This window comes from Erithacus rubecula, assembly GCF_903797595.1.
Source record: "Erithacus rubecula genome assembly, chromosome: 1".
NCBI lineage: Eukaryota > Metazoa > Chordata > Aves > Passeriformes > Muscicapidae > Erithacus > Erithacus rubecula.
In genome coordinates, this window is record NC_136658.1 from 72028119 (window position 1) to 72043196 (window position 15078).

General features: G+C 37.4%; 1 protein-coding gene across 1 annotated transcript in view; it reads left to right on the forward strand.

Annotated features, from left to right (window-relative positions):
* TRPC4 (transient receptor potential cation channel subfamily C member 4) overlaps positions 1-15078 on the forward strand; it is a 130509-nt gene that overhangs the window by 38047 nt on the left and 77384 nt on the right. Inside the window, 1 exon segment of the mRNA XM_079314892.1 lies at positions 10612-11016. Within this exon segment, the coding sequence (XP_079171018.1) occupies positions 10639-11016 (378 nt within the window). The 5' untranslated portion in view covers positions 10612-10638.

A 15078-nucleotide genomic window follows, 5' to 3' on the forward strand; every position in this document is an offset into this window, starting at 1 on the left:
CTGAAAGGGAACGTGCCACCACTCATGGTGCACTCTCTCATGTCTCAGTATTTGTATTCTTACTCCAAAGGGGTATTAGAGTGAGAAATAGATTTCCTGCAAAGGGAAATCTTTCCAAAATAAATTTGGCTCATAGTCTGTATTATTGCAGGCACAACTGGCATTATTGCTGTATGTAGCTTACAATAGTGACAGGCACCTGCATATCAGGAGATATTCCTGATATTTCTAATCGAGGTATGGTCTCTATTCCTTTGTACATTTGTATTAATTTCATTTTGACAAAGTGCGATTTCTTATTATCAGGGGTTTTTTTTTCTTTTCAAAACAAACCTGAAAATCTTTGTTTCAGAGAATTCTTCAAATGCAGATGTTCAGGCCTGGATTCATACCCAGCTGTGCCAGTCAAAAGAAATAAATGGAGATTTGATTGAATTGCCTGCAGCAGGGTTTACCTTCTCTTCTTCTGCAAGCTCTAGAAGGAGACCGAGATAAATACATTCTGACTTAGAAACCTTAGTAGGCTGTCCAAATTTAGGTGGGTGCATCGAGATGTGACACTACTGAGTGTGGTTAATATCTAAAATGTTTACTTCTTATATTCACTAGTATGAGGCAGGGGTGGTGTCATTCAACTCACTTGGAAAAAAGACTAAACAGTAAAAACTTCTCTTTTTAGCCACTTGATAATTGCCTTTGTTTTGCCTTATTGGCAAGTATGAGCAATAAAATAGAAAAAAAGAATGGAAGACTCATATTTATAGTCCACCTATCCTAGTAGACTAAAATGGTGGTGGGTATATTTAGAACAAAGTCTTCAAATACAAAGTTCGTGATGTTCACAGGGAACATTTGACATTCTTAACTACAAGAGGTCATGGAGTCAAAGACCTACTGACTGCTAGCAAACACAGGCAGAGACCTGTGTGGTACATTAAGCAGAGAAAACTGACTAAAGCTCAAGCTCTGGGGAGGAAGATGATTACTGGAGGAAAAGAAGTTCTTATATACATGTATCATTGCAGAATTAGGCACATGCATTATGATCTTTCTTTTGCTTTCCCTTTGAGACCAGTTATTCCACTTTTGTGGGAAGCACAGTACAAAAGGTTATTCTAATCTATCTAAAAATGCAAATTGCATAAGCATTTACAGAATAATTTTCAAAGGATTTTTTTTTTCCTTTTGCCAGAATTTTATCAACTGAAAACATCCAAGGAGGAAAAAAAACATGGTTTATCAGCAGATTAAAGGTTGATGATTATGATGTAGTCTTGAGCAAGGTGATTGTAGCTCTGGAACTTAATCAAGTAAAATATCTAAGCATGAGATAGAGAATTATTGAAATCACATAAGGTAGGAAAATGTGTCTTGGAATAACAAGTACACTTTGGTCACTCAAAAAAAGTGGGTAGCAAAGGAGTAGTGGAAATACAGAAGGGAGTCTGGAGGTTCAACTTAGCTGACCACTTGTAGACATCTATTACTAGAATGCCTGAGGGTACCAGGATTTGGGGTGTGACATAAGAGCTAGAGGGGACCTGTGCCTTTTCAGGAGAGCAGCTGGGGACAGATAGGGCATTCTGGGGTGTTTCAGGTGGCACCAGTGTGCAAGGAATAGGCTGGAGCTGTTAAGGAGTCATATTTGTGCAGCCTGGCCAAATTAAGTCTAAAAAGGGATAGCTTTTTCTCCAACTATGCTGGAAGAAAGATAACCCTGTCAGCAGTCCTTAACAGCTGAATGTTATTTAGGGCTGAGGAAATTGTCATGCTGGAGGAATGAGTCTGTGTCCATCACCACTCACAGAAGCAGTGGGTCAAGCAGGGGGATCCCAGCTACTTCTGTGAAGACAGGGAAATGGTCTTTACAGGGTCAGATTGTTGGCAGAAGTTGCCTGTGTGAGAGGCTGGATTTGGTGGCTCAGGAAGTCAGTTCAGTTTTTTCAGGACCAGGAAAACCATGTCAATTTTCCCTCAACCTGCCTTATGGCAGAGTTCAGATGAGGTTTTTATAGTAATCCTTAAGTTTGTGAATCTCTCATAACATTTGAACTTCTTGATAGTTAAAATATTGTTCAGAGGTCTTCTGATAATGAACTCTCATTTTCCTGTAATGTTAATGTTACTTGCTGTTCTCTTCAGCTTTTATTTGGTTGTCTTAAGGAGGTATTCCTGTAATGAAAACCCAAGTTAGGCTGGTTTGTGTTTAGATGGACTTGTACCCTCTGCTTAAGATGAAGAAAGCCTAACTCAGGTGCTTCAAAATTAAATTGATTACTCACTGTTTCCAGACATAAATCTGGGTGATTACTTTGTAAAGTAGATGAGTAAAAACCTTGGCTGAAAGAGTGCAGAATTAATCTTCTGCCAGTTGGAAATATTGATAAGATGCATTTTTTACAGTGAAAGTTTTGTGTATCGATTATTTCCTATTTTCTTATCAGTCATTTTTTTTTCTGTGAATAATATGCTGGAATAATTATAAACTTGGGAGAGGATTCATTATTGAGAAGAGACATTATATAATACTTCAGAAAGCAATTCAGAAGGAAGTGTTGAGGAGATAGATTTGTTGTTCAGATTTTCAGGTGATCTATTTTTAAAGTTTATGTGTTGTAATGCAGCAATGTACCTTCTTCTGACATTCTCCCACACAATATACAAACTTTCTGAAGGGTGCTCAAAGTATTTGAGCTATTACCAATCTCACATAATTGCTGCTGGGTCACAGATCTATAGAGCACTGCCTTTGTCAGCCAGGGAATCCACATGACAGCTTTCTGGTGCCATCACTCTCTAGCAGTGAGAAATCTCTTATTGTTTCTATTTATGTTTTTCACTCCTGTTGTAATTTAACAGGAGACTTTTAATCCTGAATTGGTTTTTGGGCATATGTATAAATGAAAATTTGGCCATGCAGGCAAATTTCTGGAAAGAATTGTTCCTCTGGATTTAAGAAGCCTTACATAATACCTCATCAAGCTATTCATTAGGGCATGTTCTATACAATACATTTAAGTCCTGAGTGACATGAAATTGTCACTTTATAACTTCTGGCAGATAAGGCTTGTCACTTTGAAGTCATTATTGCTACAAGGGCAGGAAGGGGTTAACCATCACATAAGTGTACAATTTCTTGAGAAAAGAAAACAAAAACACATTATTTTTGTCAGACTTTGGTCCACATAGTAAATAGGTTTCATTCTTAGACAAGTTAACCAACAAAATTATACATTTGACTGATTTCAATCAAATTCTTTTGGGATTTATTACCAATGTATGATCATTTTATAGACTTGTAGAACTACTGTTTGTGTTATCTAACTAACTAAATTGTGGAGCATTTTCTGCTATTGAGGTTAAATGGTTCACTTTGGTGTCAATTTCATTTCAATTTCATTATGAAATTTTCTTTTACTTGAGTTTTTTGGATTATTATGGTAGGTGACCTTAGGTAATAAATTTTTGTGATTTTATTTTCATGAAGTCTTTTAGTAAAATTAATAAAATACATCAACTCAAGTGTCTCTAAGCAGTGTGAGAGCAGAAGCACTCAGGATGTGGGTGGAAACAGGCAAATAAATTCCAAAACCTGAGCAGTTTTCCCTAACTAGCCTTTATTTATTGGCAGCATTGGGGTTTTTTTTTAAGTTCAGCCTCTTCTGAGGCTCGTTACAAAATACACATACCACTCTCAAGGCAGCAGCACTACTAAAATGTTTATGTGAGGATATATGTATGAACAAATCTCTTCACAGCTGACTCTCTATTGGCCCTAAATACTTGAAAAGTGTTTTAATTTATCCTCAGGCTGGCTTAGCTTGTACATCTGAAAATGGACCCACAGTGGAGTGTTTTTATTAGCAAGTCTTTACTAAAAGTATTTGGGTAGTCTGCCCAAACTCTGCCTTTTCTGGCCAAACTGCATGCTGCCTTGTACTTCATCATAGGAAGCAAGGGAAGACGTGGTTCTGTGTGAAAACATAGCCTGAAACTGAGAAAAGTCTCTGCTACTTGTAGCACAATTCCCACAAATAATGCTCCTGTCCTGCATTTCCCAACCAAATCTGCATCTTCTCTCCTTTCATCCTCAGGTGAACTTGCATTGTCAGACCTTTTCTGCCCAACCCTTTTCTCAACAGATTGTGTACAGGTTTTTTCTCCCATCCTCTTCTCATTTGGGGAAAGACCACCCACCATCTCCATGAGCAGGGGCAGCCTGCTCCCCATGTGCCCTGAGAAATGCTGCCCTGCTGTGTGGCTGCTGCAGGATCACATCCACGGAGCATTAGGGCAGTGCTACTGCTGGGAATGCTGGAAGGCAGCCTTCTGTGCAGCCAGATGACACTGAAGTACTTTTATCTTGAAAACTATTTTGGAGAGCTCCTTGAATTTACCCAGGAGAAAAGCACCAGCCAAGGAGACAGGAAGGTCGACTCAACTGGATGTTGCAGTCACTCATTAAGATCATTATCTGTGTTATTGCCTTCCCTGTCCTTCCCACCCTAAACTGGCTGCCTACTGAGTGTAGGCTGGACTCACATCATTCATGCTCCATCATTTCAAAGAACAAGTTCATGTCAGTCAGTGGAAAGCAGCCTTTCTCTCATTTGCTCTGGTAGCAGGTTTAAACACATTGCTATTTCCCTCTGAGCAAAAACAAATAGTTCAGCTTCAAGATCATTCCCATAGATTTCTGAGGACATTTGCATATTGCTACTCATCAGCAAGAGGTAACCATGCATCTTGTATTTTTCTGAAGAGTGCATTTTTCTAGTTTAAATAAACTGGGAAGATTTAATTTAATATAGTCAATTAATGATACTTCTGTGATGCTTTTTTTTTTTTTCTCTCATGGGTGAGCTATTGGATTTTTGCCCCTAGGGTAAATGAAAATTAGACTCAATTTTAGTTCTTGAATATCTCTTATTTTAAAAAATATGCAGATTTGCAATACTGTATTGATACCAGATCATCCTACTCCTCTGAAATGTGTTAATAATTTCTAATGTCTCTCAGCAATCTTTTATTTATATTGTGGTATTCTCAAACTTGTCTGATAGTAGTCTTGTAGACTTTAAAGGTCATTGTTATAAGAAACTGTCATTCTCAACCAAGATTTGGGGTAACATCAGCCCTAGAAGGTAAAAGTTTCCTCCCATTTGGCATTAAGTAAACTTACAGACCATCTTTATGCTATATATGAAGCACCATGCTTTAAACCCCCTAAAAATGCTATGAAATTACATTGTCTTTTACAAAAAAAACATCAAAGTAAGCAATCTGTGTCACCTCATCAGAACTCTACCACATTCCGTGTCTCAGACTCAGACTTTCCTAGGTCTTGATCTCTTAAGATGCTGATATAAAATGCTAGTGGGCTTTAATCCATACAACACCACCATATAAACATTGTACCTTGGATCCTAAAAGTTGTTCTTTGTAGCTGATGTCCTGCCTTCCTGACTGTGAAGCCAGAGCACATGTAAGCAGATGACATGACAGCTTGCTTTCTGTCATCCCCTGCAGCTGTATACTAGGTCATGTTCTTTGTTTTACTGAAACTTTGGTTATAGGGCCTTTCAAACCAGAGTGAAACCAAGAGGTTTAGCTCTTTTCCAAATTAATAGCCTTACAGGGAATGTACACCATATTCAGTTTACATCCTGCATGTGTGAATAAGTGTTAAAGTCCACATTGCTACTTTTGCTATTGTTAGATTTCAAATCTGAAACTGATTGCAGTTCTAACAATAAAAAATTACTTTCAGGTGAGGACCCCACATTCTGTATTGCCAGCTATAAGAATTGTAAAATAAACAGTGCTAGAAGGCAGGCATGATCAGTGAAACTCCATCACCTGCAGCTGAAGTTGTTCAAGCAGTGCCTGGAATCAATCCAGTTGCTGGCTCAGTACAATTAACCCCTTCCTACACACTTTCCAGGCACAGTGTCAGAGTTAGCATGGACCACAAATTATTCCCAGAAGAAAGTTCTCATTCAGCTGCCCTGTTTTGGGGCTATGTATGTTTAATGGTGTGGGCACAGCCTATCCAGCTGACCCAATGCTAGAGCATGTTAAAGTTGCTGTCTGACATATAGTTATATGACTGAGGCTGGGTTCAGAAATCAAAGGCTTATCTGCATTTCTGTTCTTTTCTGTTGAAATGAAACAGTCTGTTCTGGTGAGTGATGGAGGAGGAACTTTATGCTTCATTTGGACTTGGATTTATCAGAACTAGTCTTGCTTTCCAGAATTCTCTTTGAACATCATTTCTACTGTGTATCAAATAGGTTTCTATGTCAGATTAAAGCTGGTATGTCACAGATCTATTTTAGAAAAAAAATGTCATACTTTAATGAACCTAGAAAATGTCAGAAACTTTCCTTTGCCATGAAAAGTGCATCTAAAATAGTTTCAGAAGATCACAGAGAAATCAGCACGTTATTCACTTGTCATAAATGTTCTGGTTTCTTGAGCAGAGTGATGCCAGCTACTTGTGAAGTTTCACTTTTTTTTTTTCCCTAACACAAATAGTCTGAAAAAAACCTCATGAGAAAAATCAGAAGTGTGCTTTTGGTGATACAGAAGAAGCTACATAGTATAATGCTATATTTATCTATCTGTATGTACTATACTGCTACAGTAAGTTTAACAGTGGTTAGTACTGGAAATAAAGTACCTTTAGAAGGGTTGTCCTTGAGGATTTCAGAAGCTGCACATGTGGATACTAAGAAGCATATCCATATCCCTGCTGCTGCCCTCTTCTGAGGGAGATGTGCTGTCACTGGGGTCTCTGTGTCCCTGAAAGGTTTGCAGTACATCTGTGAGCAGTAATACAAGGGGCTTGTCACAGAGGCCTTAGCTGCCTGCTGGTGGCTCACTCAAATTTTCCTCTTGCACCTGGCTATGGCTGTTTTGGGATAGGGGACAGCAAGCAAGGGAAATGCAAGTCAGGGTCCTCTAGAAAAATAGGGAGGATATGATGATATATATGTAGAGGGAGCAAATATGGTTGAATAAATGCCAAGGAAATCTGATTGCAGTTTTTCTTGAGCTTTGTTGGGGAAATATCTGTGATTATAATATGCATGTATATGTACATATACACAATGATACAGCAGCAGAAAAAACAACCCTCCAATTATTTATTTAGGATTTTTTAAATTAATAACACCAGCTTTTCTTAAGCCATATGAAATGATTAAATAATGATAGAATGGAAACGGTAAAGGTTTGCAAAGAAGGTAGAATGTTACCATTCCTCCCTGAAAAACAGCATACAAAAGAAACAGTCACATGTAATTTGAAACAGTGGTCTGCAACAGGTGCAAGCAAAACTGCCTGTTAAGAAAAATATGTTTTCTCATAAGAATCACTTTTCTGTAAAAGTATTATGATTTCATTTTTTTATCTATTTCCCCTGCTCAGGTGCTGCTGCTATTTCCATGGCATGGCAGGAAGCACTATATAGAATTATTTTGTCTTTCTTTCTTCTATGAAATATTTTTATTATATGTCAGTTATATGGACTCTGTAGAAATGAAGTGTAGAAACACTTCTTATAAGTTTGTACCATTTTTTTTCTTTCATACTCCTCACACTGCCCAGTGTATTTGACCTTTTGTTTCTTTGGAATTCTTCCTGCAGAGACACTCAAAGCAATTAGAGACTTTTGTACTGCTGCTGGCTATTTCTAGATGTAACAACTCCATGTAAATATCATACATCCATTTACATCTGAGAGCACAGTAACAGTTGTTACACAACCCTATTCACCTGTAGATAAAATAAAGATGGTTATTTTTGGTAATCACCCATGGGACCATTATCTTTGATGTTTATATCACCTTCCAGGACTGTACTGTATCAGCAATAATCTCTAGTTTCTAATTGCATGTAAATATAGACTTTTACTTATGACAGAATTTATTTCTGAATAATTAATTTCAGGAATTGGTGCAGGCAAGAAATAGAGATTAGCAGGGGACAGCTACTTAGAAGAATGAAAATGTGTGTTTAATATCTTTCTTCTAAAAGAGACAAACTAAACTTAGATCTACTCTCAAGAATCATGTAAAGGTGAACAGACAAGGTTCCAACAAGTACTTTCCTTATGGCTTACAGCAAAGCAATAAAAAATCTTCATCAGACTTAATATAAAAATAAAGAAAAACAAATAAACAAGAAACCCCTAAATTGTCCTCATGAAATCATGATAGAGCCCATTGTGACTGTATTCTTCTACAATAAACATCTCTGGTGCCCAGTTCCATTGATACAAGTCAGTTCATGGTTTCTCTCACAATAAATGGGGAGACAATGATCTGCTTATTTACGTGCTTTCAGGAGAGAGGAGCCTTTAGCATTAACCTCCCAGCTGCAGTCCCTGTTTCCTTCAGGTGTCTTGGGGAACTCTGTAGATAGTAAGAAACTGAATAATGTGTGTACAATTGTTGTAGGTTAGCTTGACATTTTCCTGACAGGTATGAAATAGAGCCTGTGTTGAGACCTAAGTCATTGTCAGGTGGCAGCTGGGGTCAGGCAGGATGTCCTTCTACTCAATCTACTTGAGTTTGGGAGCAGGGGAATGAAACTCAGTGTCCATGACTGTCCATGGAATATGGCAGTCCACCTTTCTTGTAGCTACCTCCTTGTCAACTGCATTTACATTTTTTCTAGTATCCCAGACTGTAGACTGATACTATCCTGTAAGGAGAACTAGGAAACATCTTGCAAAGGATTGTGATTCCTCAGCTCCTGTATATGGATGTGGAGGAGAGTTCTTTCTCATATGTATTCTTTACCTTTTCCTGCCTGTGTCAAGCTGTGTTAATCTGCTCTGGAAAACAAAGAAAACAATTCAATTATAGCCCTTGTACATATCTGTCATTGCACTGCTTAAGAAAAGTGGGAGCAGATTAATTACTATGTTCCTTACAGTGTTTAGTGAATTTTGTTTTTAATGAAGGAAAATATACACTACAGCTTAGTATAAAATCTCAGCTGATATTTTGTTTTAATGACTGAAGAAAGTGGAGAAAAAGGCAGTGGGTTAATGCAGCTTGCATTATTAGCTGAGAAAATTACAAGAAGCTATGTTTTTTCTCTAATAAGGTGTTCAACCTCCAACTGAACAGCAGAGGGAAATATTTTTGTTCTTTCAGGTCAATATTTTGTCTTCCCTCTTTCCCCCCCTTTCTTTTTCTTTCTTTTTTCCTCAGGAGGAAGATAGAACCCGGAGAAAATAATTTTGGTAGAAGGTTTGTTTTTTATTTGCAAAGTCCTTGAATAAAGTATACAGAGTAAAAGCACAGACATTGTATGCTTTACTATATGTAAGACTTTAGAGTTGTTTTATATCAGCTGTGATTCAGTATTAATTCTAGTTTTATTGATACAGTATTAATCCTAGAGCTGGGTAATTCAGAATCAAAACTGTGACTATTATCTACCAGTCCTTGGAAATTCATCTCCTGTGGATTTTGTTTATCTTTTAGGTTCAGAGTTTTAATTTATAAGTTAGTAAGTCCTGGTTGGAAAAACATTTTATGTGAATGTTTTTCTAATAGCATATGAGATTGAATCAAAATCTTAGTAGGGAAGCTCACCACTGGGCTGTAAAGTCAGTGCCTGCCACAGATAAGTCAGGGTATTTGAGCAGGACTAGGAAGATGTAAAAAGATGCATTTAGTTGTCCCCACACTATCCTCAAACAACACATGGGTTGTTGTAGGATGTCAGAGACGGTCTCTTTCCCCATTGGAATTATCTTTTACCCAGCTGGAGTTGATTTCAGTTTTTTCAATGCCTTTTCTTGTGGCCACTATCAGTGACCTATTCTTCTCCCCAGGCTTTGTTAACCTTCCCCTAGGTCTGAGGCAACATTTCGACAATAGTAGCACCTTTGACTTATTTCAAGTCCCTGCAGTAGTGCTTTATCTTACAGTCCAAGTTCAATATATCCATGGAGACATACTTGAGGGATAGAGGGAGGCTTTGGTGGTCGTTGGTGTCACAGATGCCATCTTTCCCATAACTTGGGGTGATCTTTGTTTGACCAGTGTTGTCTGTATGAGCAGTTGCTTCTCTACACAGTTTGCTGCAATGGGAATTTTGTGTCGGGATGCACTGACGAGGATGTGCTAACCACATCTCGCCTCTGTCAGAGCTGGAAGGGTCACCTTCCCTTCTCTCCCTTCTGTGCTTTTCCCATGGCAAAGTCTTTCTGTGTACTTTACAGTGTTTGAGAGAGACAACTGTGCTCTCTAAGTCCTTGCAGAACTGAATGAGGAAATTAAGGATGAAGTGGAGCTACACTTTTGCTGGTAAACTATGTTGCATCATATAATTTCTGGTTTGCCACAGATCTAAAAAAGCATATAAGCAAATGGTATTCTGACAGATGTGCTTTGACTTGGTAAGTTACAAATAAGCAGTGTTTTGGCTTCTGCTCTTTCTTACATGTTCTATTGATAACAACATTTTGTTACAACGTTTCAACATCACTTTTTAGCATGAGTTTTAAATAGTTCTATATTGCAAATATTAATTTGGTGCACCATACCCCCAAGCTCAATTATTGATTTTACCTTTATTTTCATGTTGCAGAGACAAAGTATTAGAATGGCATAAAATATGGCCCAGTTCTACTACAAAAGAAGCGTCAATGCTCCCTACAGAGATCGTATCCCTCTTCGCATTGTGCGGGCAGAATCCGAACTGTCCCATTCTGAGAAAGCCTATCTCAACGCCGTGGAGAAAGGGGATTATGCCAGTGTAAAGAAAGCTTTGGAGGAAGCAGAAATTTATTTCAAGATCAATATCAACTGCATTGATCCCCTGGGAAGAACTGCACTCCTCATTGCAATTGAAAATGAGAACCTTGAGCTCATCGAGCTGCTGTTAAGTTTTAACGTGTATGTGGGAGATGCTCTGCTGCATGCCATACGGAAGGAGGTGGTTGGGGCTGTGGAGCTGCTGCTAAATCACAAGAAGCCCAGTGGAGAGAAGCAGGTATGTACAGGATTTTCTGAGTTTGTACTCTGGTCTAATGTAAAGAGAAGAATTGTGCAAAGGCAGTAAGAAAAACAAATCCAACCATCATCAATGCACGCAGTACTTGAAATCAGAAAATCAATTACTTTGATGCTGTATGCATTGTATTAGTCTTTGTTTATACATCATAGAGTCAGAAATTGTTTTAGGTCAGAAGGACCTTTAAGATCCTGCCATGGGCAGAGATATCTTTCCTTAAACAAGGTTACTCAAAGCCCCATCCAACATGACCTTGAACACTTCCAGGAATAAGATACCCAGAACTTCTCTGGGCAACCTGATCTTATCTCACCACCCTAATTGTAAGAAAAAACTTCTTTCTGTCCATTCTAAACCTACCCTCTTTCAGTTTAAAACTGTTGCTTCTTTTTCTGTCATTACAGGCCTTGGTTAAAAGTCTCTCTTTGTCTTTCCTATGACTCGCCTCTGTATAATGATAACATTATTCCTTGCAGATATTGTGGGAAATCTTTAATCATTCACAGAAACAACTAATGCAAAAGAGAAGTGTTAATATGTAGTCCATTTGAATTAATTGTGAAACTCCTATAAAAGTCAATTAATGTTTTAACTCATCCATGTAGAGGTCATCATATCTCAACTCAGAAAGGCAAAACTAGTGGACATGACCCAGTTGATCAGAACTTCAGTCCTGTCTCAAGTAGTCAGCCATCCTATGAAGGACAATTAAAAAGGTGCAAACTCCCCTCCCTTTCTCTTTTGTCTTCTCTCAAATGAAAGAATCATTATATAATCTCATTAATGATCTGATAGCTACTCTGCTTTCCCTTGAACTACCTTGAGACATCTCTGGGAAGTAACTAGCTTCTTGCAAATCTCTCATTTTAAGAAAATAGTGGAGACAGGCTAACATAGCCCATAAATGACGATGTTCCTAGGACTCTGCTTACCTTAAGAGTAGCTATACTATTATATTCCATTTTCATCAATTTCAGCTTTTGTGTATTATAGGTACTCCATTAATGCATTTCAATCAATAGTATGTTGAAATTATTACAGAAATTGCATACAAGATACTTTAATTACAGTATAATGCACATGCTATGGATAGAATTGCAGATAATAGGTAAAAAGTATAATTTTTGCTGATAAAATAACATTAATTCTATGCTTCTTTGTTTAAGAAAGAAACATACTAGGTCTTTCTGCAAATGTGTGTGCCTGCCTTCTCTTCTAGATAGTAAAAGCAGAGCTCCTGTACAATGGCAACAGATTTATGTCAGAGAAGGGGAAGAAAACTATATTCACATTATGTTTGTCTCATTTCATTATTCTTCAACTGATAGTGCAGATGAGAATATAGTGCTTAGGAATTTCTCAATGCAGTGCACCAGAACCCTGATGGATCAGTGCACAGCCCCATCCCAAACTAGTTAAGAACTCTGTGTCTCCATTACTCAGCCTCTGTAGTGGAAGTTGCTGTTTGCAGGGCAGAGTTCATGCCATTTGATGGTAGCTATCCAAAGGTGATCTGGCTTCCGGGGCTCCCCTTAGCAATGGAGAGAAATTGAGAACCCTGGAGAGCTCCTCCTGCTGTCTTTATCAATTACTTGTTTTAAGAGAGCATAAACCACATTTTGGCCTTGGGAGTCTACAAATTCATCTTATAATAGCTGCCTAAGTTTCGGACTGTTCTTCAGAGTTTCAGGACTGTGTTTTTTGTATGTGCCACAAAAATAAAACTTGTATTAGACAAGCCTCATGCTATATCAGACAAAAGATAGGCTACTTTTTGTGTGGGTACTACCATGTTAAATTATCCACAAACTTCTTTGCTCCAATCTAGAGGATTGTTCTCTGAGCTGAAGGTTAAGCCTGTTTCAGTGCCAGATTCCACTGCTGGCTCGTGTGAAGAGTGCTGCTCCCCATATTCTTTCTTGGTTTCCCTGGTTGATCTTGCTGGGGATCTTACTGTAAAGTGTGAAGGATAATCATGAATTACTTGAACAGAGACATCTCCTTTTGTGTCTGTTTTGGGCTAGGTTTGCCCATTGCCACCATAAGCACTGCTTGCAAGCCAGTGCTCTTAAAAATGGCTTTTTACCAAATGTTGCTTACATGTTCTGTCTTTTGTATGCACAGGGGATCCTAACAATTAGGCTTCTATGGGTGTCATGTGTGTAATAATACACTGATAAGCACACTGGTTCATTTTTAGGAACATGGCATGCTGAAGAGAATGTAAATGCCAATGGCATTTTGCAGTAATGCCACAATGAATGTAATGAAAAAGTCCTACTGGCTTAAAAATCATTCCAATGGGCTAAAGATATAAAATTTGAATACTCACAATTACATGCTTTTATTTACTTTCATTATATACTTTTCCTTCAAGTTTTTTCCCCCCCTTTCAAATTTCTTTTGAAACTGTTTCAAACTACAACTCTACTTTTTGATTACTGGTATTTGTAAATATTTGACATATTGTTTAGACAATGATTCATTTTCAGACTGTGTTTTCAAATAGCATGACTTCTTTGGCTGTTTGGTTTTCCTTCTTTGAGTAACTCTGGTCACGTGTGGCAAAATACTGGCCCCTTGAAATTAGTGGGAGTTTTGCCACAGATTCAGTGAGGTCAAGGCTTCGCCTTTTTTGCTGTTTTGTTTTTTTTTGTTGTTGTTGTTGTTTGTTTGTTTGTTTGTTTTTGCTGGTTTTTTCTTTTTTGGTCCTTGATGAAAAGTTTTCTTTCTACAGAAGACAGATAATATCAGAAAGAAAAACACCTTGCTAAATACTTCCAATCCAAGCAGAAGAAGCAATTTCCCAAATATTTAATTAATGGTAAAAGTTAAGGACATTGAAATTCTGGAAGAACACTGATATGATTCACAAGTAAATGAATTAGCACTCACTATTTTTTCATATTCATGAGATAATACCCTATGTATGATGCATAGCTAATTTCAGCTTCACCTCATACAATAATGTAGCTATATTTGTAAAAAGAAATAATTTTTAAGCATAGAATTTCTTATATAATTCAAGTACTCATTGTCAATGTCAGAAAGCTAGAAGAACAAGTTCTCTTGTATCAACAGAAAGCTACAATTCTTCAGGACTGCTAAAATGTATCTTTGAAATGAACTGATTATCCTCCAAAATTTAATGCTTTTAACATTTTAATTGTTGAAAAAGGGGGCAAATGCAACACTATGTTAATTCAGTCCAAGAATCAATGCCTATAGTTAAATTAATCCATTTTTAAATTTTTTGAAAAGTTTTATAACCAACATCTTCAAATTAGGAAATAACACTAAATCTTAATTTACATCTTCTCCTAGAAGAAATAAAGATCACAAAAGAACAAACAAGCAAAAAGCCTACTAAAAAGAGACAAGTAAACCACTCCAATTATGAAAAACCGTAACAAAACCCCAATATAACAATCAAACGAAGTTGCAAACTATAAAACAATGTTCTGATCTTGTTAAAGTTAGATCTAAACTGTTTAGTCTATTGATCATTCAGCTTTGGGGCTCTACTTAATAGCCACAGGTGATGTGCTCATCCTTTCAAAGACAATTAGGTTACAATGGCTTTAACCTAATTACCACTCTTATGGATACATCTGGTGCCACCTGGTGACTACAGATGAGGCATGGAAGTTTAACAGTTCTGAATTGTCTTTGAATTCCTTCTGTATCTCGGTTTTCGAGTAATGTTTTTTGCACTATACATTAATCTAACTCAGGAAAAGGGGTTTTTTTTTGTCACTTGCATTATATTCATTATATTTCCTATACTTTTAGCTGTGCCAGCTGCTCAAGCACAAGTAAGAGAATAACACAAATTAATGTGAATGAGTTGAGGAAACTTGTCCAAGTACTTTTAAATTACCATTCTTCAAAGCCATATGTCCTGAATTATTTGCCAAGTCACTTGTTGCACACCCTGATGGATATCTGAATGCCAAATTAAGGGAGGGGGGGGAAGTTGTTCTTTTAAATTTAGTATCTACAGAAAATGTTTTTGTCTTGTTAAATTGCATGCAGCATCCA